Source organism: Lithobates pipiens, unplaced genomic scaffold (genome assembly GCF_037356315.1).
Source record: "Lithobates pipiens isolate NorthernLeopardFrog02 unplaced genomic scaffold, aLitPip1_a1.2 Scaffold_8, whole genome shotgun sequence".
NCBI classification, from domain to species: domain Eukaryota; kingdom Metazoa; phylum Chordata; class Amphibia; order Anura; family Ranidae; genus Lithobates; species Lithobates pipiens.
In genome coordinates, this window is record NW_027507903.1 from 536,892,854 (window position 1) to 536,919,921 (window position 27,068).

The following is a 27,068-nucleotide window of genomic DNA, read 5'->3' on the forward strand; positions in this document are numbered from 1 at the left end:
ACATCCTGGAACAATTTGTTTGTCCCTTCAATGATGGACCTCTCAGCTTCAGGGTCACCCGAGCTGAATCCGGTCAGAGAATGCCACAGCAGTGGCCCACGTAAATGAATAGCGGACTTGATTCAAACTTGGGCAGAACTGCAAGTTCTGGCCCCATCTGCCATTCACATCCCAGGTATGGGAATTTGCCAGTGCCTGGATCTGGCGGGAATAGGCTCTCCATCTGGAGGTTGTTTCAAACGGTTTGCTAAATGTGGGGATGCTGGATATTAATCCTCTGGCATCCAGATTCAACACAAACTGGACAGGTTCATCACCAGGTACAGGGATCCTTGGCCTTCACAATGGATGTTCTGGTGACTCTGTGGGATCAGTTCATCCTAAATTATGCTTTTTTTCCCCTACAGCTCCACCATCATCTACTTCACAAGATTGAGAATGAGAAATTCAGGTGATTCTCATTGCACTGCACTGGACTAGGAGGTTGTGATACTTGGGCATACTCTGACTCCCGGCAGACTCTCTGTGGGCTCTTCCAGATTGTCCAGACAGACGTCAGTGTCGCTAGCTGTAATGGCTTGGCTGTTGAAGTCCAGGTTCTGAGGGACAGAAACCTATTGGATTTGGTGATCCTAGGAAGTACTTCACGGGCACATTGGGGTTTATTTACAAAAACTGGAGAGTGCAAAGTCTGGTGCTGCTGTGCATGGTAGGCAATTAGCTTCTAACTTCAGCTTGTTCATGTAGAGCTGCACCAGATTTTGCACTTTCAGTACATTTTAGTAAATCAACCCTATCCTCCAGTCTAGTTTGTGTCAGCATATGCCTTTGAGTTCCGTCAAGTAAAAAATCTCAGCCCTGCTTGTAAGGTCCCTCTATATCAGTGATGGCGAACCTTGGCACCCCAGATGTTTTGGAACTACGTTTCCCATGATGCTCCACTACACTGCAGAGTGCATGAGCATCATGGGAAATGTAGTTCCAAAACATCTGGGGTGCCAAGGTTCGCCATCACTGCTCTATATCTTGCCCTGTGACTCAGTGGGACCTTAAAGGGATTGTAAAGTGAAATTTTTTTTTATTTAAAATAACAAACATGTTATACTTACCTCCACTGTGCAGCTCGTTTTGCACAGAGTGGCCCCGAACCTGCTCTTCTGGGATCCCTCGGCGGCTGTCTCGGCTTCCTCCCGCAAATGCTTCTCACGTTCATGCGAGCTCCCTCGCATGGTGAGAAGCATCTGCGGGCGCGCTCCCGTGATACAGTCGGTAGCTATAGCCGCTCGCTGTACCACAGGGCCCCTGCGCTCCGCGTCAGTGGATGTGATTGACAGCAGCGCGAGCCAATGGCTGCGCTGCTTTCCATCCATCCCCTCCAGCCAATCAGCGGCCAGGCTGAATTGTGGAAAGGACTTCGGGGGACGAGCGCGGGACTTTCGAGGGGTGAGGTAAGTAAAACGAGGGGGGGGGGCTGAAGGCGCAGGCACTGTCAGATGTTTTTTCACCTTAATGCATAGAATGCATTAAGGTGAAAAAACATTTACCTTTACAACCCCTTTAACCTAGTTTTTTTGCCCTTCAGAGGCTGCCCTTTGAACCTGCTTGCAATATCTCCTTGTCACTTGCATATAGTCTGAGTTAGGGACCCTGTGTTTCCTAGTCCTCTAGAATTTCTCCCAAAGGTGATTTCCTCGTTCCACCATAACCAGGACATTGTTCTTTTCTTCTTATGTCATGCTGTGAAACATCTCAAGGAAATGTGTCTCCACTATCTTGATGAGGTACATACTGCGAGGCCCACCTGTCAGCTATAGCCTCTTTTAGGCAATTTGTTTCTTTCTTTGTTCTTCCTAAAAGCTCTGACAGGGGGCCCCCTGTTTCTTGCTCCACCATTGCTATTTGAATTACAAAAGTGATCATCCAAGTTTATAGACTAAAGGATAGGGTTCCTTCCTTTCCTGTTAGGGCGCACTCTACCAGATCCGGTGCCTCATGGACTTTTCAGAGTCCGCCAGATGCAAGGCTGTCACCTGGTCTTCTGTTTGTGTTTTTAAGTTTTGCCAGGTGGATGTTCAGGCCTCTTCTAAACCCATTTTCAGGTGTAAAGTGCTACAAGCTGCTCTCTGATTTTGGTTAAGCCCTCCCTTGACCTGTTGTTACATGGGTCTGTTAGTGTATGCTTGCTGTGTTACCCACCTCTCTGTTGGACTGCTTGTGGACACCCCATGGTTAAGACTAAGATCCTGTGTTCTGTACTATACGATTAAGAAAAAAGGATTTTTGACTCAGCTTTTTATGATCTCCTTATTGCTTCCTACAAAACTGAGGCTTGTTGGGAGTGGGAGAGATTATATAGGGGGATGCCCCTGTAGCCTTTGCCAGTGTCAAATCACCTAAAGGTTAACCTGTGGTTAACCATGAGTCTGTGTCCTGTGCTGTACTCCATGAAAATGATTTTACAGGCAAGACAGAAATCATTCTTTTGTTTTTATGACGTACTTTTTTTCCTTAAAGTGGAAGTCCATGCTAAAACTGAAATCCCTGCATCTATACCCACCAACATTCTAACTCTAACCTATCAAGCTCTGTAAAGAAAAAATCAGTATACATACCTTTTCTGCAGGGGATCCGATCTCCAGCGGAGGAAGCTCTGATCCCATGCTGAGCTGTCAGCTGCGGCTTCGCTGTAGAGGTGGGTGCAGGGGACACTTCCAACAATGGAAGCCCCATAGTAACTCTATGGGCAACATTGCTCCCCATTCATTTCACAGCCGTTGTCAGATGTGTACTCAGCAGAGCTTCCGCCGCTGGAGATTGGGTCAGATCTGCTTCAGAAAAGGTATGTATACTGATTTTATCTTTACAGGGCTAGATAGGTTAGTGTTAGAATGTTGGTGGCTGGATGCAGGGATTTTAGCTTTAACATGGACTTCCACTTTAAAGATAATGTGATTTCCTAATGCTAACATATAATACCTATTGATTAATGTGAAATGCTAGTTTTAATGATAGGTCCGCTATAAAGAGGAAACCTGGACTAATCATGAGGCAGAATTTTGGCGAACATTGTTTTAAATTGAGGAACTGGCAAAGACCTATGATGAATTAACATGTTTATGTACTTTACCTGAAATGAGATTGCAGTTTATGTTGTGTCTGAATTACCCCCCCCCCCCCCCCCGCCCCCCACCACCACATCCTGCTGGCTGGAAAGCACAGATTTCACAAAGCTGAATAAGGCATGTTACACGGAGTCACAGGTACCCTGGTGAGACTAGCTCAGTAATATGAAAGAACTAGCAGTTGCTACAAGCATGATCAGAAATGTGAATTGATAAGTGTGGAGATCACTTCAGGGGCAGGACGGCAGAAGTTAGCATTTACAGATTGTGCTGTACAGGTATTTAGTGTCCGTTTCCCCTTTTCACAAATTTTATAGATGAGTTTTACATTTTGAATTTTTTTTCTATAGTCACCGATTAAAGTGTTTGTTAACCCTATCTGTTTAAATCTGCCAACCACTCTATTAGAGGCTGTTATAACACTGTGTAAATCCTTTCTAAAAATGAGCATTCTAAATAGCTATTTACAGCTGTCTTCAGGCCGGTCACATGATTTGCGGCCCCTTTTTCAGCTCTGATACACTGCTACTGCAAGAGGGACCATGATCTCCCTTTAGAGATCACGTGTCCACTCAGCTCCTCCTGCAGATGCCCTGTCTCGGAGCTGTAAGGCGGCCGTGAGTCACGTGACTGGCCGGACGACAGCTGTAAATAGCTATTTAGAATGCTCCTGTTTAGAAAGGATTTATACAATGTGCTATGCCTGCCTCAAATAGAGGGGCTGACAGTGGAATTTGTAGGTTTTTGTTTTTTTAATAATAGCGGTGGGGGGCGGGGCAGATCGGTGACAGACACAGAGAGTGTGTTGACAGGCAGGAAGGAGGGGGTTAGGGGGGAGAGAAGAGAGCAGAGGTGACAGCATCGTATGACGGAGGGACACACTCTGACCACGGTGGGCAGGGCTGAGTAGCCATGGTTATCGTGGTCAGCACAGAGAGGGCATACTGGAAGTAGCAGTTTTTTTTACAGTTTAGAGGGGACAGATTATACAGCACAAGCACTGTGCTGTTTAATCTGCTTTAAAGGACCAGTGTGTATTTTCTTTTTTTTTGGGGGGTTAACAAACACTTTAATTCTGCTATACAGAGAGTCAAATAACCAACTCTGTGACTAGCACCTCTTTCATACTGCCAAGACAGAGTGGCACAACAAATGGCAGAGATAGGTAGGTTTTAGAGAGATGGTGAGCATACTGTTGCTGAGCAGGGGAAGTTCCAAAAAGTTGGTGAAGACTGGTATAATGGTGGTATAAATACAAATTGATCCTTGAACCACTGAGTACATATAAGAATCATACTGCACATTTATATACTTTGGGCACAAAACCATGCAAAATTGCACAAAGTAAAGATCACTGCCCTCAATATGCCATGCACCCCCAATTTAAGCTGCTTTCCCATTCCAAACCTTCACATGCCGTAATAACCACAACTTTTTCAACATCCACAAAGAAAGCCAGAAACAACTTGCCACCAGCATGCACGCAACAAACCAACAGCAGGCTTGCATAGGGTGAGAGATGGGTATGGAGGTATGTCCAGCCTGACATGCACATGGAATAGAGATGGTATGGGCGGGGGAGACAAAACTCACCTTAAGGTCCCTGTGGACAACCCCCATTTGGTGACAGTGGAGGACTGCTTCAAGAATCTGCTGGATGCAATGACTGCGTGCAAACAGCAGGGGGGTGTTAGTAAGATCTGTGTGCACCCTGCGAGCTGATGGAGGAGGGGAAGGGTGGGAGAGAAGGGAAGGGATGTCTGCCAACCAAAATTAACCATTGCAAAGGATGGGGTCTAAAATCCTTATTTCAGGTACATGTGTAAACTGCTCCTGAATTTGTACATTCACCGTTTCACATGCTCATTTCATTGATACTTTTGCACTCAAGACATTTTTTATGTGTTTTCGATACACACATATTTACTTGTAAACATACTTCTTGTGACATCACATGACTGTAAGTTTATTGGATGGAAGCAATAACAAAATATTTTAAAAAAATTATATACTTCCTATTCTGAGATGACCTAATATGCTGATGGGTATCTAGGAATTTAAATACTGAGACTTGTATGTCATGAAAGAATGATATAGTCTACCATTGCTGGTTTCTCCTTCTGAGAATGCTAATTACTAGGCTGCATCAGTTTTTTGGCTTCAAATATTTCATTCAGTCATTCAGCTGGAATTAGTATAGAGGAAATTTGACTTTTTTTTGTCCTTGATCTATGACACAGAACTATTGGCCAGCATCAAACAGGAAACTGGAAAATTGTTAGAAGAAACCAGCAATGTAACGACAGCCCTTATATTTCTCTCATGACAGGTGCGCTTTATTACATTTTGCTTCTTTTTTTTTTAAATCAACGTATGATGTTGACATTCCAAATTTACAAACTTAGTGAAGTAAATTCCTAGGGCACCCAATCAAATGTAAAGTCTTGCACAAAAACATCCAGTGCCTTTGTTATTGGTATGGCATTCCTCCTTTGGTCTAATTGCTTTCCCTGCGCTGAAGTAATGTGACTCAACGTTACACATTGCAAAGATACTCTCATTTTGTGGCACACAGAAAATTATATGCTTGTAGATTTTTATTGTTTAGCCGTGCGGGCTGAACAAGAAAATTAGCTGAATTCCATCATTCAACAGCATGGCTGGCATGGCTGAAGGAATCTACACTGCTGGCTGTTGTATTGTGACAGCCGAAGCACCCGCAACTGTCTGTATACCCAGTGCTCATTGGATGCAGTCACTGTTTGATCATCAATTTTCCCCATGGCTTCTTCATTTTTGTTAAATTAAGTTTGTCGAGCCAGGTGGTGCTAACAAAGCCAACTACAACTCAAATTTCAGCCAGCTCCTGCTTTGGTAAAGTGAACACATCTCACAGTCTGTAAGGCCGCGTACACACGCGGGGACTGTTCGCTCAACTTTGTCCGTCAAACAGTTTCAGCAAACAGTCCGCTCAAAATTAGCATGGACGGACTTGCCCACACACGACGAACGAACAGTTTGCTGAAACCGTGCGTGATGACGTGAACGGCACGTACGACGGGACGGAAAATACAACGTCCTATACACTGAATTACAACTTTCGGCGTGTAAATCCTTTCTGAGCATGCGCGGAACTTAGTTTGACGAACAAGCCTACACACGAGGGGACTGTTCGCTGAAACCAAGTTTCAGCGGACAGTTTTTCGGAAATTCCGAAAAACCTTGTTCAGCAAACTGTTCGCTGAAACTGTCCGCTGAAAGCCCACACACGGGCGGACTGTCCGCCGAAACACTGTTCAGCGGACAAAGTTGGGCGAACAGTCCCCGCGTGTGTACGCGGCCTCACACTCTATGGTCTGAGATGGAGATCCAATTGTATGGAAATCTAACATATGCAATCACATATTATACAAAGCAGTCATCTAATAAAGATATACTGTATTTTGTGATGTCATGGTACATTTGTTTTTCCTAATGTTCTATATGACTATTAGGTGCATCATTATTATGCAATACAACTTGTGGGTAAAAGAAGTTAGAAAGACAGCAGTAGAAAGACAGCAGTAGAAACTAGCTGAGAGCCCAAGCTGTTATCAAATACCTACTGTTACAAAAAGTTTTTCCTTAGTGCTGCCCCAAGCTTTTATTCGCATTGGCCTTAATCGCTGGTGTGAAGGTAGCCTTGGGAGGGGTTCTGATATAAGGAGACTCTGATCTAATGGGGGGTCTCTAAGGGGGACCTTGAATTGCTAGTGTGAAGTAGCCATGGGAGGAGTCCTGATATAAGGGGACCCTGATCTAATAGAGGGGGTCTCAAAGCAAGGGGGGGGGGGGAGCTGCTAAAGTGTTCAGGTTTGACTTGAAGAAACTCTTCAACCCTATTGTTCAGTAATCTTCATGTTTTCTAGCATGGCACTGTGTGGACAGAGGTGGTGCTGGTTTGCCTTTTCACGACACACAACAGTAGGACAGTCAGAAATTGGTTTAATTTCTTCCTTCAAGCCAAAAATTTGGGGACAGAACTTTTAGAAAATAAAAAATATAAATATTTTTGTTTCAGTTAGAGTAATGAATGGTTAATCCTATTAGTCTATTTTTTTAAGTTGGGGAAACACACAAGGAAGTGAGAGGAAGTCTCAACAGGAAATCCACTTACAGATCCCCCCACCTAATTGCCTTTCCAGTGACAACTAAATATTTTGGAATTTCTCTCACTTCAAGTCTGTTGAAAATATCTGAAGACTCTACCCAGGGAGGACAAAGACATACATAAAAACCTGACAGAGGGTCTAATTGTTTCCAACCTTATTAAAAATTACAAGAGCTTTGCTTATCCCCTTCCCGTTGAGCGTACGCAGATGTGCGTACTTGGCTTTCGGGGGGTATACCGGGATGATGCCTGCACCTGCAGGTATCATTCCGGTACCGTTCTTCAGAGCCGGCAATCGGCTTTCCAGCCATAACAACCGATGTGGCTAAAAGCCGCTCGGCTGTTATGCCGGAGGAGCGGGAGGGGACACCCCCCCTCCCGCCACTCTTACCGGGGCTCCCGTTCAATTGGGAGCCCCGATTGAACATCCGCTACTTCTTGCGGCTAGGGAGAGACTGGCTTGAAGCTGTAACCATTTTTTTTTAAAGCACCCCCGTCGCCGCGGGCTCCCGCAGCAAAGAAAACACATACGGAAGTCGCATCCGCATATGTAAACGGTGTTCAAATCACACATGTGAGGTATCGCCACGATTGTCAGAGCGAGAGCAATAATTCTAGCCCTAGACCTCCTCTGTAACTCTAACCTGGTAAACGGAAAAAAAAATGAAAGTGTTGCCTACCGGAAAAAAAATTAAAGCGTCGCCTATTGAGATTTTTAGGTACCGTAGTTTGTCGTCATTCCACGAGTGCGTGCAATTATAAAGCGTGACATGTTTGGTATCTTTTTACTCGACGTAACATTATCTTTCACATTATGCAAAAAAAATTGGGCATATTTTACTGTTTTTTTTTTTTTTTATTCATGAAAGTGTCCCTTTTCCCAAAAAGTTGCGCTTAAAACACTGCTGCACAAATACCGTGTGACATAAAATATTGCAACAATCGGCATTTTATTCTCTAGAGTCTCTGCTAAAAAAATATATATAATGTTTGGGGGTTCCAAGTTATTTTCTAGCAAAAAATATGTATTTTAACGTGTAAACATCAAATGTCAAAAATAGGCTTAGTCATGAAAGGGTTAATTATACATTTTAATATAATCTTCAGAATTTTGCTATATGACTGGTTACTTGGTCTACATTGAGGTTGATGGTTGATGGAAAAGCCCTAAGGATGGTCGTCTAATGCCGCGTACACGCAACCGGACTTTCTGGCAGAAAAGGTCCGACGGTCTTCCCGACGGACTTTTGACGGACTTCTGAACGAACGGACTTGCCCTCACATGAACGGACTAAAGTCCGTTAGTTTTGAACGCGATTAAGTACGACGGGACTAGAAAAGGAAGTTCAATAGCCAGTAGCCAATAGCTGCCCTTGTGTCGTATTTGGTCCGTCGGACCAGCATACAGACGAATGGTTTTCCCGATAGATATTGTGTCCTTCAGACAGATTTGAAACATGTTCTATTTCTAGGTCCGTCTAAAAATATTTAAGAAAAATTATCAAACTATCCCACACGCGATCGGACTATCCGACGGAATGATTCCGTCAGAACTATTCTGCCGGAAAATCCGGTCGTGTGTACACAGCATAAGGCTGCATACAAAACCAGCCCAGCCATGCTCTGTGTTTGCTGATGTGGTTGACAGACTCGCATTAGCTATAGGTCTGTGTCTAACAGTTTGCACTTTTATTAGAACAGAATTGAACAACAAAAAAAACACTGACAGGTAGGGTTTTTATGACAGAAGAGACACTATTGTCAGTGGTAATGTACACTGAGCTGTGCATGCACAGCTAACATTTACGACACTGCTCTGTGCCATGATGATGTGGCTCCAGTGCAAATATGCAGAAGGGAAATCATTGGAGGGAAGACTAAGATAAGATGCAAACGCTCGTTGGAACACTGACAGTGCAGTGTTGGAGGGTATTTCACAAATATGTCTGCGATAATGTGCTATTATGTGATACATACTAGCATGTTATGTCATATAGCTCCTGGGGGGGGGGGGAGTGGAAGGGGGGCAAAGCCCTGGGTGACACATCTGGGGGGGGGCGCCACTAGGGTTCCGTCACCCTCACCCGCACTGGAAAGCACTGCTCTAAGCAAACTGCATAGTTTGCCAAATACCGGAGAACCAAATAGGAGGGCGACTGCACAGGCACCCTAGCGCTAAATCACTTTGCTCCTCTCGCCTGCCAGCACTATAGAAAGGCATTCCAGGGCTACACTTCAGCATGGCAGAGCCTCAGTGGAACTGGAAGGCATTTTTTAAGACAAGGAGAGGGGTTTGTGTGCAGAAGGCCCTGGACTAGGAAGTTGGGGTTGGTATGGCAAAGGATTGGGGGGCCTGGGAGGGGGTGATGCAACAAAGGCCCTGAGCTCTCTGCTTAGGGAGCACTTGAGAACTGAGTGATCGGCTGTGTTTGATTACTTGGTAATCAGCCTTAGAGCTGGCGGGGGGACAGATGCAGCATCCATCTACGTAAGTATAATAAAAAAATCTAAAAAAATTCCCATACCCAACATCTCCTCTTTCCTGCTATCTGGCCCACATGACAATTAGGCCTCATTCACATGCAGTATATGCATGTCCAGTGTGATGGCCGTGTACTGCGTGGGCATTCTTGGTGTTCTGTGCATCCCTGTGCAGGCAGTCCAGTCAAAGTCAATTGGGACGCAGCAGCTGTATGGACATGCATGTATCCGAAAGTACAGTGTCTGCATTCGGATCTGTACACCCATTTCTATAGGCTCTCCAATGGATGCAGATGCAGCAAAAAGTGGGTCAGCATACAGGACCTGCCTCAGCGCCTGTCTGAATGAGTCCTTAGGGGAATTTATCAAAACTAGAGCAGACAGAATCTGGAGCAGCTGTGCATGGCAACCAATCAGCTCAAAGCTTTCATTTTCAAAGCTGAACAAGCTGAAGGTAGAAGCTGATTATTTGCCATGCACAGCTGTTTCAGATTCTATCTGCACCAGTTTTGATAAATTCCCCTCACTGTGTTTTACAGTTTCTTAATCCTGACTACTGCACTCTAAGTACAGCACATGCTTTTTTAAAATGGGTGTAAAGGCACAGGGTTTTTTACCTTCATGCATTCTAAAAAACCTTCTGTGTGCAGCAGCCCCCCCAGCCCCACCTAATACTTACCCGAGCCCCCTCTCGATCCAGCGATGTCTATGAGAGCCTTGGCTCTCCGGGGACTCACACTCCTGATTGGCTTTTGGCAGCAGTGGGAGCCATTGGCTCCCACTGCTGTCAATCACATCCAGTGAGCCAATCAGGAGATGGAGTGTGCCTGCTTGGATGACCCCATAGCAAGCTGCTTGCTGTAGGGGCACCCGGAAGGAGGGAGGGGCCAGGGATGCCAGCGAGGGACCCAAGAAGAGGAGAATCTAGGCTGCTCTGTGCAAAACTATTACACTGAGCAGGTAAGTATAACAAGTTTGTTATTTAAAAAAAAAAAAGGAAACTTAAATATCACTTTAAGGTTAGCTGTGTGTAGTAAAGGATATGCAATAGAACAGTTTATTTTGTCAAAATGAGTGTACTGAGGTTTGTACTGTCTGTTACATACGTGCTTGTGGCACAGTCATGAAAGCATATGGACATTTAAGCACCTCCCACTGTTGATGCAACACCCACCGTTTTGCTAGGGTCTTGCTATATTGCAACATACCATTTTTCTTGGGGGGGTGCAAAAGAATGATCAGCCGTGGGTGCCAGATGTGCTAACTATGCCACTTCAGCCTATAACCCCTGGCAGCCAGAGTCATTTGAGAGCTGCTTACACACCTGCTTTGCACCATAAGTGACGGGTATCTATAGTGGTATCTATATTGGCCATTGAGGCTCCTAAGAAGGTGTGCAATAACTCCAAGAAGTTACTGTTCAGTAATTATGGACGTCACTGACAGTGATTTGGATACACATTTATTATTATACAGGATTTATATAGGGCCAACAGTTTGCGCAGCACTTTACAACATAAAAGGAGACAATACTCCAACGGTACAATTCCAAACCAGAAGGTTTGAAGGGTCTTGCTCCTGTGATCTTACAATCTGAGAGGGAGGGGCTGGTGAAAAAACGGTAGTGACTGTGAGGGATGAACTGATGAGGGAAGTAGAGGATTGAGTTGTTAGCTGAAGGCAAGATAGGCCTCCCTGAAGAAGTGAATTTTCGGTGTTTGTCTAAAAGTAGACAGATTAGGAGATAACCGGACAGATTGGGGTAGTGAGTTCCAGAGGATGGGAGAGGCTCTGGAGAAGTTCTGGAGGCGAGCATGGGAGGAGGAGACAAGGGAGCTAGAAAGCAGAAGGTCCTGGAAGGAGCGGAGAGTACGGTTTGGGTGATATTTGGAGATAAGATTGGTGTCGGGGCAGAATTGTAAATGGCTTTGTATGTTATAGTTAGTGTTTCAAATTTTATTCGTTGGGCAATGGGAAGCCAGTGGAGGGATTGGCAGAAAGGAGTGGCGGATATTGAACAGTTGTTGGATACACTTAAAAATATAGGCCTGTTTTTACAAATATATATAGGCCCGTTTTTACAAATATTTATGACAAACACACTTTAAAATATCCTACAGGTTGAGTTGTCATTCGCCTTCTTGTGGTGCAGAGATGAGTTGTGGATGGGTGTAAGGAGCAGAGGTCAGTTGCAGACAGGGGTTACAGAAGTCAGTTGCGGATGGGTAGGGTTGCAGAGGTGAGTCAAGGCCGGGTGGTGGGCACAAAGGTGAGCTGTGGATAGGGGTGCAACGGTGAGCTGTGGTGAGTTATGAATGGGGGTGCAATGGTGAGTTGTGGACAGTGAGGCAAGAGGTGAGTTTGACAGGGGGTGCAGAGTTGGGTTTCAGACAGGGTACAGAGAATTGAGTTGTGGCCGCGGGATGCAGAGATGAGTTTTGGACAGGGTGCAGAGGTGAGCTTTGGACCGTTGTGGAAGGGGGTGCAGAAGTTAATTGTGGATGGGGGTGCAGAGGTGCAGATAGGGGGTACAGAAATTAGTTGTGGATAGAGGTTCAGAAGTGAATTGTGGATGGGAGTTCAGAAGTGAGCTGCAGATAATTTTGGATGTGGGTGCATAGGTGAGTTGCAGATGGGGGGTGCAATGGTGAATTGTGGACAGTAGGTGCAGAAGCCAGTTGTGGTGAGGGCTACAGAAGTGAGTTGCGGACAACGGGTGCAGAAATCAGTTTTGGACTGAGACACAGAGGTTAGCTGCAGACAGGGGACAGGGGTGCAGAGGTGAGTTGGGGATGGTGGGGTGCAGAGGGTAGCTTTGGACAGGTGCGCACTGGTGAGCTAAGGATGGGAAGCAGAGGTAAATCATGGACAGTGTGGTGCAGAGGTTAACAATTCCTATTTATGACCCACCCACTGTGCAGTTTGGTCACACCCAATCTATGATGCAGTGTACACAATGCATCACATCAGGGAGACGTTGACAGCGGATGGGAGGGGTTGAATTCCTGCACTCATACTCCAACAAAAAAAGCACTCTGAAGCTCATAATTAAAAAAAAAATATATGTATTGAATATAATGTAACCAGGGGCGGATCCAAAGTCTAGTCTCGGGAGGGGCACTGCTAGAAAATATGTTTTTTTGGGGGCAATTTATCGGAGAAATGGCTGGTGTTGCCAATAATCACGGCACCATGGTTGTTATGGTGTCAGGATGATTGAAGCGCATTATTTCTATTACATTGTAATATAAAAATAAATGGTTCAACTCACCATAATGCAGAATCAGTGGGAGCCCTGAGGGTGTCATTTGCCACGTCACTTGCCACACACTGCACATTGTCCCTTTCCACCAAATGCGGATTGTCACTTGCCACGTCACCTGCCACACATTACGGATTGTCACTTGCCACACATTACGGATTGTCACTTGCCACGTCGCCTGCCACACATTGCGGATTGTCACTTGCCACGTCACCTGCCACACATTACGGATTATCACTTGCCACACGTTGAAGATTGTCACTTGCCACGTAGCCTGCCACACATTGCAGATTGTCACTTGCCACGACGCTTGCTACACATTGTGGATTGTTACTTGCCACGTAGCATGTCACACGTTGCAGATTGTCACTTGCCACGTAGCCTGCCACATGTTGCGGATTGTCACTTACCACCTCGCCTGCCACACGTTGCGGATTGTCACTTGCCACGTAGCCTGCCACGCATTGCGGATTCTCACTTGCCACGTAGCCTGCCACACATTGCGGATTGTCACTTGCCACATAGCCTGCCACATGTTGCGGATTGTCACTTCCCACGTAGCCTGCCACACATTGTGGATTGTCACTTGCCAATTCGCCTGCCACACATTGCGGATTGTCACTTGCCATGTCGCCTGCCATACGTTGCGGATTGTTCCCAGAGTGAAATTAGGCAGCAGAGAGATAATGTCATCTCTCTGCTGCCCACTGCTTCCCGCACAGTGAGGGTGGAACTTCAGAAATGCAGGGCAGTGAGAGAATACACAAGCAGAAACACAAACAGCGCCAACCTAAGTGCAGTATTAAAATCCACAATTGTTTATTTAGAAGGTAGTACACTCACTCTTTATAGTAGAAATTCAGGCACATCATATATAAAAGAATGTTCCAATGGTCTGTTCATCACAGGACTCCAAGGCAAAGGTGATCCTCTTGCGCTGGAGCATCTCGTCCGGTGGCGCCGGTGGTTTCCAGCGTCTCTGGCTCGGTTCAGTACAGCGTCACGGAGGTTAGCTGGTGGGGTGTATGGAGTCGCACTGGGATGATGCAAATGCGTGCACGCATTCGGAGCATGCATGCTCCTTCATCAGGCCAGTGAGAGCATTATTTCTATTACATTGTAATATAAAAATAAATGGTTCAACTCACCATAATGCAGAATCAGTGGGAGCCCTGAGGGTGTCATTTGCCACGTCACTTGCCACACACTGCACATTGTCACTTGCCACCAAATGTGGATTGTCACTTGCCACGTCACCTGCTACACATTACGGATTGTCACTTGCCACGTCGCCTGCCACACATTGCGGATTGTCACTTGCCACGTCACCTGCCACACATTACGGATTATCACTTGCCACACGTTGCAGATTGTCACATGCCACGTAGCCTGCCACACATTGCGGATTGTCACTTGCCACGACGCCTGGTACACATTGTGGATTGTCACTTGCCACGTAGCCTGTCACGTTGCAGATTGTCACTTGCCACGTAGCCTGCCACATGTTGGGGATTGTCGCTTACCACGTCGCCTGCCACACGTTGCGGATTGTCACTTGCCACGTAGCCTGCCACACATTGCGGATTGTCACTTGCCACGTAGCCTGCCACACATTGCGGATTGTCACTTGCCACATAGCTTGCCACACGTTGCGGATTGTCACTTCCCACGTAGCCTGCCACACATTGCGGATTGTCACTTGCCATGTCGCCTGCCATACGTTGCGGATTGTTCCCAGAGTGAAATTAGGCAGCAGAGAGATAATGTCATCTGTCTGCTGCCCACTGCTTCCCGCACAGTGAGGGTGGAACTTCAGAGATGCAGGGCAGTGAGAGAATACACAAGCAGAAACACAAACAGTGCCAACCTAAATGCAGTATTAAAATCCACATTTGTTTATTTAGAAGGTAGTACACTCACTCTTTATAGTAGAAATTCAGGCACATCATATATAAAAGAATGTTCCAATGGTCAGTTCATCACAGGACTCCAAGCCAAAGGCGATCCTCTTGCACTGGAGCATCTCGTCCGGTGGCGCCGGTGGTTTCCAGCGTCTCTGGCTCGGTTCAGCACAGCGTCACGGAGGTCAGCTGGTGGGGTGTATGGAGTCGCACTGGGATGATGCAAATGCGTGCACGCATTCGGAGCATGCGTGCTCCTTCATCAGGCCAGTGAGAGATGATGTCATCTCCCTGCTCCCCTGCTCAAACACTGAGCTGCCTCCCCTCACCCGCCCCGCGCTGTCACCCACGGAGCCACACACAACAACACCCGCGGAACCGCTTGGCGGCCTGTCACCTGCGGAGCCGCCTGCCCGATCACCCGCGGTGCCACCCGCATTCTCGGAGGGTGCAATTTCCCTGTTGCCCCCCCCCCCCCCCCCCGGATCCACCCCTGAATGTAACGTTATGTAACTGGAATTGTCTGTAAACCCAAACATTTTGAGGCTAATCCATGAGATCAACTGTTCCTCATGCCTTAATAATGTGACTAGTTTGCAATGAACTGATTGAATACTGATTACCGTAATTTCACAGCAGGGCTGGCAGTTTTATAGCTGGCTGCATTTCTGAAACATGCACTTATTGTACAGTTTGTAAAAAAATATGTACTATGTGTCACCAACCATTAAGGCTGGGTTCACACTCTGTCCCAATACATACCAAATTTTAGGTGTCTTCTGGCAGGTCATGTGAAGAAGATCCTCTTCATCTTTTTCCTTGGGCTGTGAATAATTTTGAATGCTGCAGAGAGACAACCTTTCTCTGAAGCACTCTCCTATCAGCCTAGGCCAGCGTGGTGACAAGGGTTGTGTGCATGACCGCCTGAGCTCATGGGAAGAAGGTTAAATAATGCTGGACATTATTCAAACTGGAAAAGGACTAGTGCAGAAGGATGCATGGATGATAACTGCAGTAGGAAAAAGATGGGTATTGCAGCAAAAGCTGCATTTTTTTTTATTGCTCAAGGTTTGAGCAGTTTGAAAAAAAAAAATCCCATAGGTAGGGTTGGGTATAAGGAGCAACTATAATAAAAAATAAATAAATAATGTCAATATGTAGCAAAGGAGGAAGGGAGGGAAAAGCAGTTATTTTTTTAAACACATTTTTTTTACTTTAGGAGGCCTGCCTCTGTATAAATTAATTTGACCAACCAATACAAGATGCTGTAAGTCCAACCTCTATGTCATTACACAGCACTCATTTTGCATATGGCTGTAATAAGAATGTTAGGTTGTGAAGAAGTAATGATAATATTCTGAGATGCACAGGCAGCCTGCTATACTTCCCCACATCCTATTCTTGATGTATTCTTATGGTAACAAACAGAACGGAGGAACTTTTAAAAATACATGACAGACATAGCAGCAATTCAGTTATATTTTTATCTGTGTGCACAGTAATGGATATACTCTATATACTGTATATATCCATACAGTAAAAGTAGTCACTCTACCCAACATCCAAAATATGGTTTCAATTGAACCTGTGGTCACTTTGAAACTAAACCAGCAGCAGGATGCATGGACCTTTTGTATTCATGTTCAGGCCCACCCATTCCTGATGTGGGAGGCAATGATCCCTTTGGGAAATAAAATAGCTACCAATATAATAGTGAAACCCAGGTTTTGAGGTCCCCAACTTTCTTTGCAAGATACCTAAAAGTTCAAAATGTACCTTTAGTTTATGTTTTTTTCTTGTCTGCTGCTAGCCTTTCCAATATACAGTGGGGAAAATAATTATTATCTTACATCAGGTACCCCCAGGTGATGTCCCTCCTTACATCAGGTGCCCCCAGCAGAGTCCCTCCTTACTTCAGGTAGCCCCACAGAGACCCTCCTTACATCAGGTGCCCCCAGCAGAGTCCCTCCTTACATCAGGTGGCCCCAGCAGAGTTCCTTCTTACATCAGGTGCCCCCAGCTGATGTCCCTCCTTACATCAGGTGCCCCCAGCAGAGTCCCTCCTTACATCAAGAAGCCCCACAGAGTCCCTTCTTACATCAGATGCCACCAGCAGCAGAGCCCCTCCTTACATCAGTGTCCCCAGCAGTGGAGTCCTTCCTCACATCAGGTGCCCCCAACAGAGTCCCTCCTTACATCAGTGTCCCCAGCAGCGGAGCCCCTCCTTACATCAGTGTCCTCAGCAGGGGAGCCCCTCCTTACATCAGTGTCCCCAGCAGCAGAGTCCCTCCTTACATCAGTGTCCCCATCAGTGGAGTCCTTGCTTACATCAGTGTCCCCAGCAGCGGAGTCCCTAATTTACATCAGTGTCCCCAGCAGTGGAGTCCCTCCTTACATCAGTGTCCCATGCAGTGGAGTCCCTCCTTACATCAGTGTCCCCAGCAGAGGAGCCCCTCCTTACATCAGTGTCCCCAGCAGTGGCGTCCCTCCTTACATCTGTGTCCCAGGCAGTAGAGCCCTCCTTCATGCATCTGTCCCCATCATCAGCAGCTACACAGTTCACAACTTTCTCATGTGTTCAGTGGAGAGGGGAGGGGCCTCCGAGCTGTGTTACCAATCGGCTTTAGTGTACAAAAGAATTGTCTACTTGTACACTAAAGAGAAAAGCCGATTGGCTGCCCCTCCCCTGTCCACTGAACACACAAGGATTAGTCCTCATGGTGGCGGGCATCTTTTTGTAGCCCGCAGGATATTTTTGCCTAAAACATTCCGATTTTCCTGGGACAAAGGCAAAATCTCAGGAATTTATTCAGGACAAGGGTCCCACAATCGTGATTGTCCTGGAAAAATCGTGACTGTTGGCAAGTATGGTACAGGCTCATCTGAAGTTTGCCAATGAACATCTAAATGATTCAGAGAAGGATTGGGAGAAAGTGCTGTGGTCAGATGAGACCAAAATTGAGCTCTTTTGCATTAACTCAACTAGCCTTGTCTGGAGGAAGACTATGACCCTTAGATCCCCATCCCTACAGTTAAGCATGGAGGTGAAAACATTATGCTTTGGGGCTGTTTCTCTGCTAAAAGTACAGGCAGACTTTGCCGCATTGGGGGGCCAACGTAAGGGGCCATGTATTGTAAAATCTTGGATGAGAACCTTATTCCCTGAGCCAAAACACTGAAGATGGGTCATAGATGGGTCTTCCAGCATGACAAAACATACCGCCAAGGCAACAAAGGAGTGGCTCAAGAAGAAGCACATTAAGGTCATGGAGTGGCCTAACCAATATACAGACCTTAATCCTATAGAAAATTTATAGAGCTAAAACTTATTGCCAAGCGACAGCCAAGAAACCTTAAGAATTTAGAGAAGATCTGTAAAAAAAAAGTGGACCAAAATCCCTCCTAAGATGTGTGCAAACCTGGTAACCAACTACAAGAAACGTCTTACCTCTGTGCTTGCCAGCATGGGTTTCTCCACCAAGTACTAAGCCATGTTTTGCTTGGGGATCAAATACTTATTTTACTTACTGAACTGCAACTCAAATTATAACGTTTGTATCATGTGTTTTTTCTGGATTTATAGTTGGCATTCTGTCTCTATTATTTAAAATACATCTATGATAAAAATTATAAACTCTTCGCTTTTTTACAAGTGGGCAAACGTACTAAATCTGCAGGGGATCAAATAATTCTTTTTCCCACTGTATACAACTACTGCTCTTGCTAGGGGACACGGTTTGCAGCCACACTTGTCTCCCTTGCTTTGTCTAGCTTTCAATATGTGACACGTACACACAGATGGAGTCCACAAGCATAGATGTGAGCAAGGAGGTTTAATTGAAGAAAGCACATAAGAAGGATCAAACGTGCCTTGGCGTGTTTCACACTTTAATAATCTTTTGACTAAGCACCATAGCACAAAACATTTCAATGCACTTTTTATGCATTTTTTATTTAGTAGCATCAGTAGTATCAATATTAATTACACTTCACAGTATATAACAGGGGTTCCAATTGGTGATACAGAGTGGTAATGTAACCAAAGAGTATGGTACAAAGACTAATAGCACAATATTCATGAAGGATAAGAAAACAAAATACAGAAGTCTGAAATCCCCCATTTTTGTTTGGATTTAATCTCCACTTGGAGACTCCAATTGTGTATATGTGCTACCAGCCTTTAGTTTAAAAGTGACCACTCAGAACTGCAACATTCTAAAATGCAGAAAAATGTCGCTGCTCCAATCCCACATAAAGATCCCTCGCTTCTGGAAATCTGAGTACTGACCAAAGGCCGTCTAACCATGCTCCATAAACTCAGCTGCATATCTATTATGCCAGATTTCATTCAATATTATTAAGCCCTGACATAGCACACTATATCCCTGCCCATTTGTGTTTCATCCAGTTTGATCTTTATCAAAGAGAATATTGGGATTATCTGTGATCAAGCCCATCTCGTGCAGTAACCAATCAGCTTTTAGGGTTTATTGTCAAAGCTTAAAGTGGCTGTAAAGGTAGAGCCCAATCTCCATCCAGCGATGTGCATGAGAGCTGAGGCTCTCTCGGGTCTCTATCAGCTCTCTTGCTCCTCATTGGCTCAGATACAACAGTGGGAGCAATTGGCTCCCGCTGCTGTCAATCATAGGTAGTGAAGAGGGATTGGGGGGGGCTGAGGCCCACTCTGTATGTCTTATGGACACACAGAGCAAGGCTCAGGAGTGAGCATGCATAAGTACCCCCATAGAAAGTTGCAAGAAGAGGAGGATCATGTTCATGAACATGTTCGTTATTTTAAAGCAAAACAAAAAAAATCCCCAAAAAACCTTTAATATTACTTTAACTGAACAAGCTGAAGTTAGAAGCTGATTGGTTACTATACACAGCTGCACCAAATTCTGTGTGCACCAGTTTTAGTAAATCTCCCCCATAGTTTGAATGTTTGTCTGTTGTGCCAATTGACAGTCTACAATATAATGTACAATAGTATCATTTAACTTCAGCTGTTAAATGCTGTTAAAGAGGTTGTAAACCTTCGTGTTTTTTCACCTTAATGCATCAAAAACACCTGGCAGTGACCACCCCCCCCCCCCCTTTTTACTTACCTGAGCCCTGGAACTTGACCCAGCAGGGACGCGCTGTCTCTCTGCCCGGGGTTCTTGGCTTTTGGTTGGATAGACTCATAGCAGCACAGCCATTGGCTCCCGATGCTGTCAATCAAATCCAATGACCTGGGGGGCGGGGCCGAGTCATACATTTGGCAGCTATGGTCGCCGAATGCTGGACTCGGGAGCATGCCCGCAAGGTAACCTACTCGGTAGAGCTCTTCTCCTATGGGGTTATCTGATGTGGGGAAGAGCCACGAGAGCCACCGGGGGACCCAAGAAGATGAGGTTCGGGGTCACTCTGTGCAAAACAAACTGCACAGTAGAGGTAAGTATGATATATTTGTTATTTAAAAAAAAAAAACCCTTACAATCACTTTAAAGAACATTATGTGAGCTTTTTGTTTATTTTCAGTGGCTTGCAACATATTGAATAAAATCAGTATTGTGTAACTTCCCACAATAATACCAATAGGTCAGCTTTCATCTGTTTGGGGTGCTAAAGCAAAAACATGATGTTGGTTAGGTAACTATGAGCAAGTTCCCTTTGTGCATTGCCAGTTGCCTTGGTAAACAAAGGGTTTACTGCATAAGACAGAGGACAAGGACAAAGTGCATTAACACATACAGTATAACACAGTCTGTGTATTTTTCTGTTTGATGTAGACCGATTTTCCTATTTAGGGCCGGTTCACACTGCGGGCGATGCGAGGCGACACGACTTGCCTCGCCCCAATCTGACAAGTCGCCTCCGTTCTGTACAATGGAACCGTTCTGAGAGGAGCGACTCGAGTCGCTCCGACTCAGAAAAAAGGTTCCTGTACTACTTCTGGGCGACCTCGGGGCGACTTGCATTGACTTCTATACAGAAGTCATTTGCAAATCGCCGCTGAGGTCGCGGCAGGTCGCGGCGAGGCAAGTCGGTGTCGCCTCGCATCGCCCGCAGTGTGAACCGGCCCTTAGTGTATGAGCTGTGATGCTTGCTTGAGCTATTCTCCACTGGGCTTATGTAGTGTGAAGTGTGTGCTAACATTTTCTTGCTGTCCATACTTCAGCAACCGAAACCCTTGTTTTAATTTCACCCTTGAACTATAGAAAGGCCAATTTAAACTGGTTGCTAAGAGAAACCAATTTTTTTTTTTTTTTACATAAACCCCATGTGCACTGCAATTTTCCAGCTACAGCTGTAATAAGCCTTTTCTATAAATATGATTGCTGCCCTTTTAACAACAACATTATCCATAACAGGACCATGTTATCCAAGTTTAAAAGTGTGTGAAAGTGCTCATGAGCGCAAAAAAAAAAGATTATAGTCTACAACAAAATCCTAGATAGATTTACTAAAACTGGAGAGTGCAAAATCTGGTACAGCTCCGCATAGTAGCCAATCAGCTTCTAACTTCCGCTTGTTCAATTAGGATTTGACAAAAAAAAAACTGGAAGCTGATTTCTATTCAGAGCTGCACCAGATTTTGCATGCTCCAGTTTTAGTAAATCAACCCCTATGCAAAACAGGTGAGCTAAATCATCTTTGTGAGATACAAACTGGAGCACAGAAGTCATTAACACAGTCCAAAGTTACAAACAGAGATCACAAAGACACACAGGACTAGAAACAATCTTGTAGCTAATCTAAACAGAAATGCCTATTAGGAATGGTCCTCCAGCAGAAGACAGGGGAAAGGTCAACCTTTTTCCCCCACTTGTATGTCCTAGATATCCGGGCAATGTAAAGAATTTTCTTCAGTAAAATCCACTCAGCCCTCACCCCATTACAACAATATTTGTGTAGTTCCTTCTACAACGTATCTAGCACAAAGCAGTGTCTAGTACTGCAAAGCAGACAAGAGAGAAGGATAGGACACAAAGGATGGGAAATGGAGATGAAAATAAGAGAGGAGACAGACAAAGGTCATAGCTGCCAACTCTCCACCAATTTCCAGGGGCAATCAAAGAGTTTGTAAATTCAAAGTTGTTAGCTCTCTCTTCTATTTGTGGCGAATTACACATAAAATCCACTTTTTTTTTGCAGGATTAAATTTAATATAGTGAAATCTGCGTAAGATATGTTTTATATAAACCAGCTGAGGATATGTGAGATAATGAAAAATGTGTTGGACTGCAGTCATTTGGAACAATGCTTATCAAGATTTCCTGGCTTAGCATCCATATATCCCTGGAAATTATTTTAAAATGTTGGCAACCATTAGAGATAGATACTGAAATCTGGTTGGTCGCTATGGATTGCTGCACTTTCAACATCATGATTGCTCTTTACACTGTTGTTTTTGAATAAGCCCAACGTTGCAGTAGTTCAGGAAATGCAGACATGCGGTGCAGAGTGGTGTGCACACAATATTATCAACTGAGAGACACATGGAAGAGAGCGCAGGAGGGGGAGGACATAGAAGAGACAGATGGAGGAGGAGAGAAACTAAAAATAGGTGCCAAAGAGAGCAAAAAACAAGCAAAAGAAATGCAGAGAAGAGAGGGGGAGAGGGACTGAGGAGGGGGACAGAGAAAAAGATGTTGGGGAAAAGATAAGAAATGCTGGTTACACGCTAAAGAGAAAATAATGTATAAAATAAATAACAGAAGATGTTATTTGAAGAAGACGGTCAGAAAAGGATGGGTGATTAATTAAAGGAGTGAGGAGAAAGGGCACTTATGAGTATACTAAATGCAGCGCAAGTAGATATCATGCAAGTTAGATGCAAAGTATCACGCCACAGGCTATGCAATGCTTTGTATATGCCTCCTGCATTCCTTCATACTCCATCTTCCCACTGGCAGCTATACAGAGCTGTGCATGCTGGGACTTGAAATGCATCTGACTGTACAGTGCTCACTCACTCTCTGTTTATTGGATGAGAATAATCAAATGAAGCCAAGGTGAAAAGGGCACAACAAGCAAGTAGAGTAAAGGAAGAAAGGTGGCAGTGAAGGGTAACAGACAATAAACAGAGAGTATTGTGAACTAACTCAGAATAGTCATATGACATACAAGCATACATATATTGTAGGACAGGTTCCTCTGGCAACCAGATGATAGGATGCATCAGTGAGGCTATTCAGTACAGATGATGTCATGAACTGCCTTTTATAATCCAGTAGATGGTGCTATATGAGATCTTATCATTAACTCATTTAATATGAAAATAATGACTATATAGAATGATACTAAAGATCTCATTGAATCTATTAATATAAAAATAATATATAGAGTGATACAAAAGATTTTATCATTGCATCTCGTATTATAAAAATAATCACCATATAGGACAATACTAAAAAGTATCTCACAAAATGCATAGAATTGTATGAATTAAAAACTGGTATAATGCACCTTTCATCCATTGTGCTTGCTGTATGATGTTGAGGTTCCTGTCCCTTGCTGACAGTAGAAAGAGCCATTTTGGAAAAAAGGCCATGTAATTTTTTAGGCCTAAATAGTTATTCCTCATGTCTTAGTGACACACCTGGTTCATAGTAAAAAAAATTCCTCTAACCCTTTGAATATTACCTTATAAAATGGCTTCCTCCATTGTGTAAGTGACAGGTACCCTTTAATTGACAGGAACGGTCCAAACAAGATATACATGATTGATCAGGGACAGTTAATTTATCTTTCAGAAGACAGCACTATATTTTGTAAGTCCATACACTTGTTAAGGACATAGTAAGGCATTATTTATCTGTTTCCCTTCATGCCCTCCCGGATGCAAACCCCCATCATCGCTACATACCATCACCCCATCTCCCCATGCACCGTGTCCCCAGAGCCAGAGGGTGTAGGGTGTAGTAAAGGGTGCAGTACCCCACAATGCGGCGCTTCTCACCTGGGCCCCCATGCCATGTCACCCCCTTGCCCTTCAAAAATACTAACCTTCAAGTCCCTGTGCACAATGTCACAGGAGTGTGTGAAACAAACACTTTCTAATATCTGATGGAGACAGTGACTGTAAAACAAAACCAGCAGACCCACAGGGTACAGGGACAATGATTTGGCACAGACAAAAAGGGAGCATGTTGGGTATGTGAAGAATTGACATACACGGGGAAGGAACATTTGCATTTGAGGGTAAAGGTAAATGGGTATTCATAAAGAATTTAGGAACAATTACAAGAACGTATACAAATACAAAAGAGGGAAGATAACAGTAAGAAGAAAAGCGGATGTAATTAGAAGTTAGGACATTGATGATAGGGTTGAATTAAGCAGAGCATTCGGGGTTGGTGAGATGGTAGACAGTTTGTAGGAAAACAATTTGATTGAGACCAATATGTCACAACAGAAGGAAAAAAAGACAGAGGGAAGACATAGATTGAAAAAAGGGAGAAGGGACAAGAGGAGAAAAACAGTGTCTTAACATCACAAAACATCACATCAGAAAAGGGGCAGCATGCAGGACTGTACAGGGACACATTGTTTAAATGCTAAAGCAAAGAATGTCACCCTGGGACTTTTATGGTCTTACTTAAGAAGGTAGTGCAAAATGCAGTAACTTCATGCAAAGTGTAGCAACAAATCTGACTTTTATTTAACAGGAAGAAATTAAATCTGATTGCCAGATAGGGCTTACAGTACTTTACACTTCATTACTGCTCTTTGCCCAACCATAACAAATAAACCCATCGGTGTTGAAATGCAAATCTAATTTCAATGTCCTATGGAACTACAGCAATGTCATGGTGGAGTTTACTAACATCTCTCCAAATTGTTAATCTGTGATTTAAAGATCAAAAAAATTTTGATATGTGATTGGTTGATACCAGCAACACCCACAGTGTCCCCTTCATTCTATATCATTTGAAATGTTAGTAAATTTCCGGAGTTCAATAAAAACCTGTATAGTAGGCTTTCATTAGGAAATGTCTGCAGGAAAATCCCCTTACTGGGGTTATATTGTGTTTAAGATCGAAGTGTATAGTCCTGAAACAAAGTGCTGACAAAATAAACAATGTGTTTATGATTGCGGTAATATTTTATCTAATTTGTGTTTAGTGAATGTGGAGGTGCGGAGAGGATTTAGAACTTTAAGATATGAAGTGTAAGAACTTATAATTAAAATGAAATATCACTTGCTCACAACTTTATGAGTAAACCATTTTTTTTTTTCATATGTATCAGCCCTGATTTGAGTGGCATACCTAATACAGCACAGGACTTGAGTCACCCTAAAAATGGCTGGGAGGGGACATGGGTCAGAGGGGAAAGGAGAAGGGAAATTCTAATAATGGGGATTACCCACCTTGCATCTGCTTCACTGTAATATTCTCTTGCCACAATGTCTTCAAACAACTCCCCTCCTGTGACCCTGAAATGCAAGAGACAGATGAAAACCTTTTAAATGGACACTAGTATCCGCATATTGAAAATGTGCTCAGCACAATGTTTGTCTTACAACATCTGCATGTTTTTAAATGCAATTCTGTACTTACTGGTATATTTATTATATAGATCTCATCCACCTTTCCAACTCTTCATTTTACACCACCCCATCTGCCAATCCCTCCACTGGCTTCCAATCGTCCACAAAATTCAAAATACTAACAACAATATAAAAAGCCAACCACAACTCTGCCCTGAGCTACATCACCAACCTTGTCTAAAAATATTACTGAAACCATACTCTGCTCTTTCCAAAACTCCTGCTCTCTGGCTCATGCTCTCTTCTATGACTTCTCCAGAACTTCTCCCTATCTCTAGAACTCTCAGTCTGTTTGACTATCTCCTGTTCTGTCCACCTTTAGGTAATCTGTGAAAATTCATCTCTTCACAGAAGCCTAACCTGCCTCTAGCCAGTGGACTACTAATAGCTCTGAATTTGTTCATCTCCCTTACATTGTGGCTGATGGGACTGGTAGTTTACGCAATAAAGTTATGGTTGTTTGCACTTTTTGTTAAGCTCAGACAAAATGACAAGGGCACTACAGTTCTCGGATTAACAGAACAGGTATTTTCAGTGTTTCTGAAAAAAAAAAATGGTAAAGGTAAGGTCTTCTAAAGGGATGTCTCTAATCTGTTCAAAGGGGATTCTTTAAAGAGCAGAGACCACCAGATTGGGATCCCAATGTGACATAGGTGTTTGAAATTAGAGAATGATACGAGTAACTCCCTGTAAAATCCTGATAAAGGATTTTGAGGCAAGGGGTTTCTGTAAGAGGATGGATAAAGAAGAAACCTGTCCCTAGAGAGTATTCAGGGTCAACCACTAGTCAAAACCAGGCTGAAGAAAGCCAAAAACTAAGTGATGGATTTTTTTCTAGGGTTAAAGTGTTACTAAACCTAGGATCCTGCATTCACTATATCTGGTCTCTCACAGTACTTTATTCAGAAACTGGAAATGCAATTATTTTAGTAAAGATAAACTGCTAAATACCTTTTCTCAACAGCAGTTAGATCTGTCTTGTGACTTCTATCCATGTCTGGTTAAAGCTTGTAGGACAAGTTTGCATTCTCCCCTGATTGCCCAGTGATGCTGCAGGACCCCTGACCCTCTGTCTGGACTGTGTTGATTGATCCTGTGCTGATCACATGCACTCTCCCAAGAAAAGAAAAAACTCTCTAGCAATACACACCAAACTGAGCATGAGTAGCTTCCCCCCAAGGCTCTGTTCTATCAGCAGATAAATTGGGGACAGTAAAAGAAGCGGAGGATCAGAAAAGACAGTATCAAACAGCCTTTGATTCACAATGCAGAGAATTAACCCCTTGCTTTACTGCATATACAGACTGATTTTACTGTTGTGGATTTAGTAACACTTTAAGCCTTCTGTTCTTGCATAATGTACAGTGGTAAATCTGTCCTTGCTCTGAGCAAAGTTGGAATGATTGAGTCAGAGATATCGCTATTCTTCAGTTCTTGGTTTTCAACTGCCATGCTGTTAAAGCCAGTGACTGAGAATCAGGATAAAACAGGGGGCCTTGAGTCAGTAATCCTGGGAGGGCGCACAGAAATTTAGCACATGACTGGATAAGGAAGTGAGATCCAATGATGTCTCTGTAAGGCAGTGTGATGCAGAGTGCAGGGGGGGGGGGGGGGG

General features: G+C 44.1%; 1 protein-coding gene across 31 annotated transcripts in view; it reads right to left on the minus strand.

Moving 5' to 3' along the window:
• The window catches only part of CAMK2B (calcium/calmodulin dependent protein kinase II beta), a 264,424-nt gene that overhangs the window by 69,094 nt on the left and 168,262 nt on the right, over positions 1-27,068 (minus strand). For 25 of the 31 annotated variants that reach the window (XM_077469607.1, XM_077469603.1, XM_077469622.1 and 22 more), the window contains exons 5-6: positions 25,274-25,339; positions 4,716-4,788 (exon numbers count right to left, since the gene is read on the minus strand). In XM_077469607.1, coding sequence (XP_077325733.1) covers positions 4,716-4,788; positions 25,274-25,339 — 139 coding nt within the window. Of the gene's footprint in view, positions 1-4,715; positions 4,789-23,907; positions 23,981-25,273; positions 25,340-27,068 lie in introns of all 31 variants that reach the window. The other 6 variants (XM_077469600.1, XM_077469609.1, XM_077469606.1 and 3 more) reach the window with 1 other exon arrangement.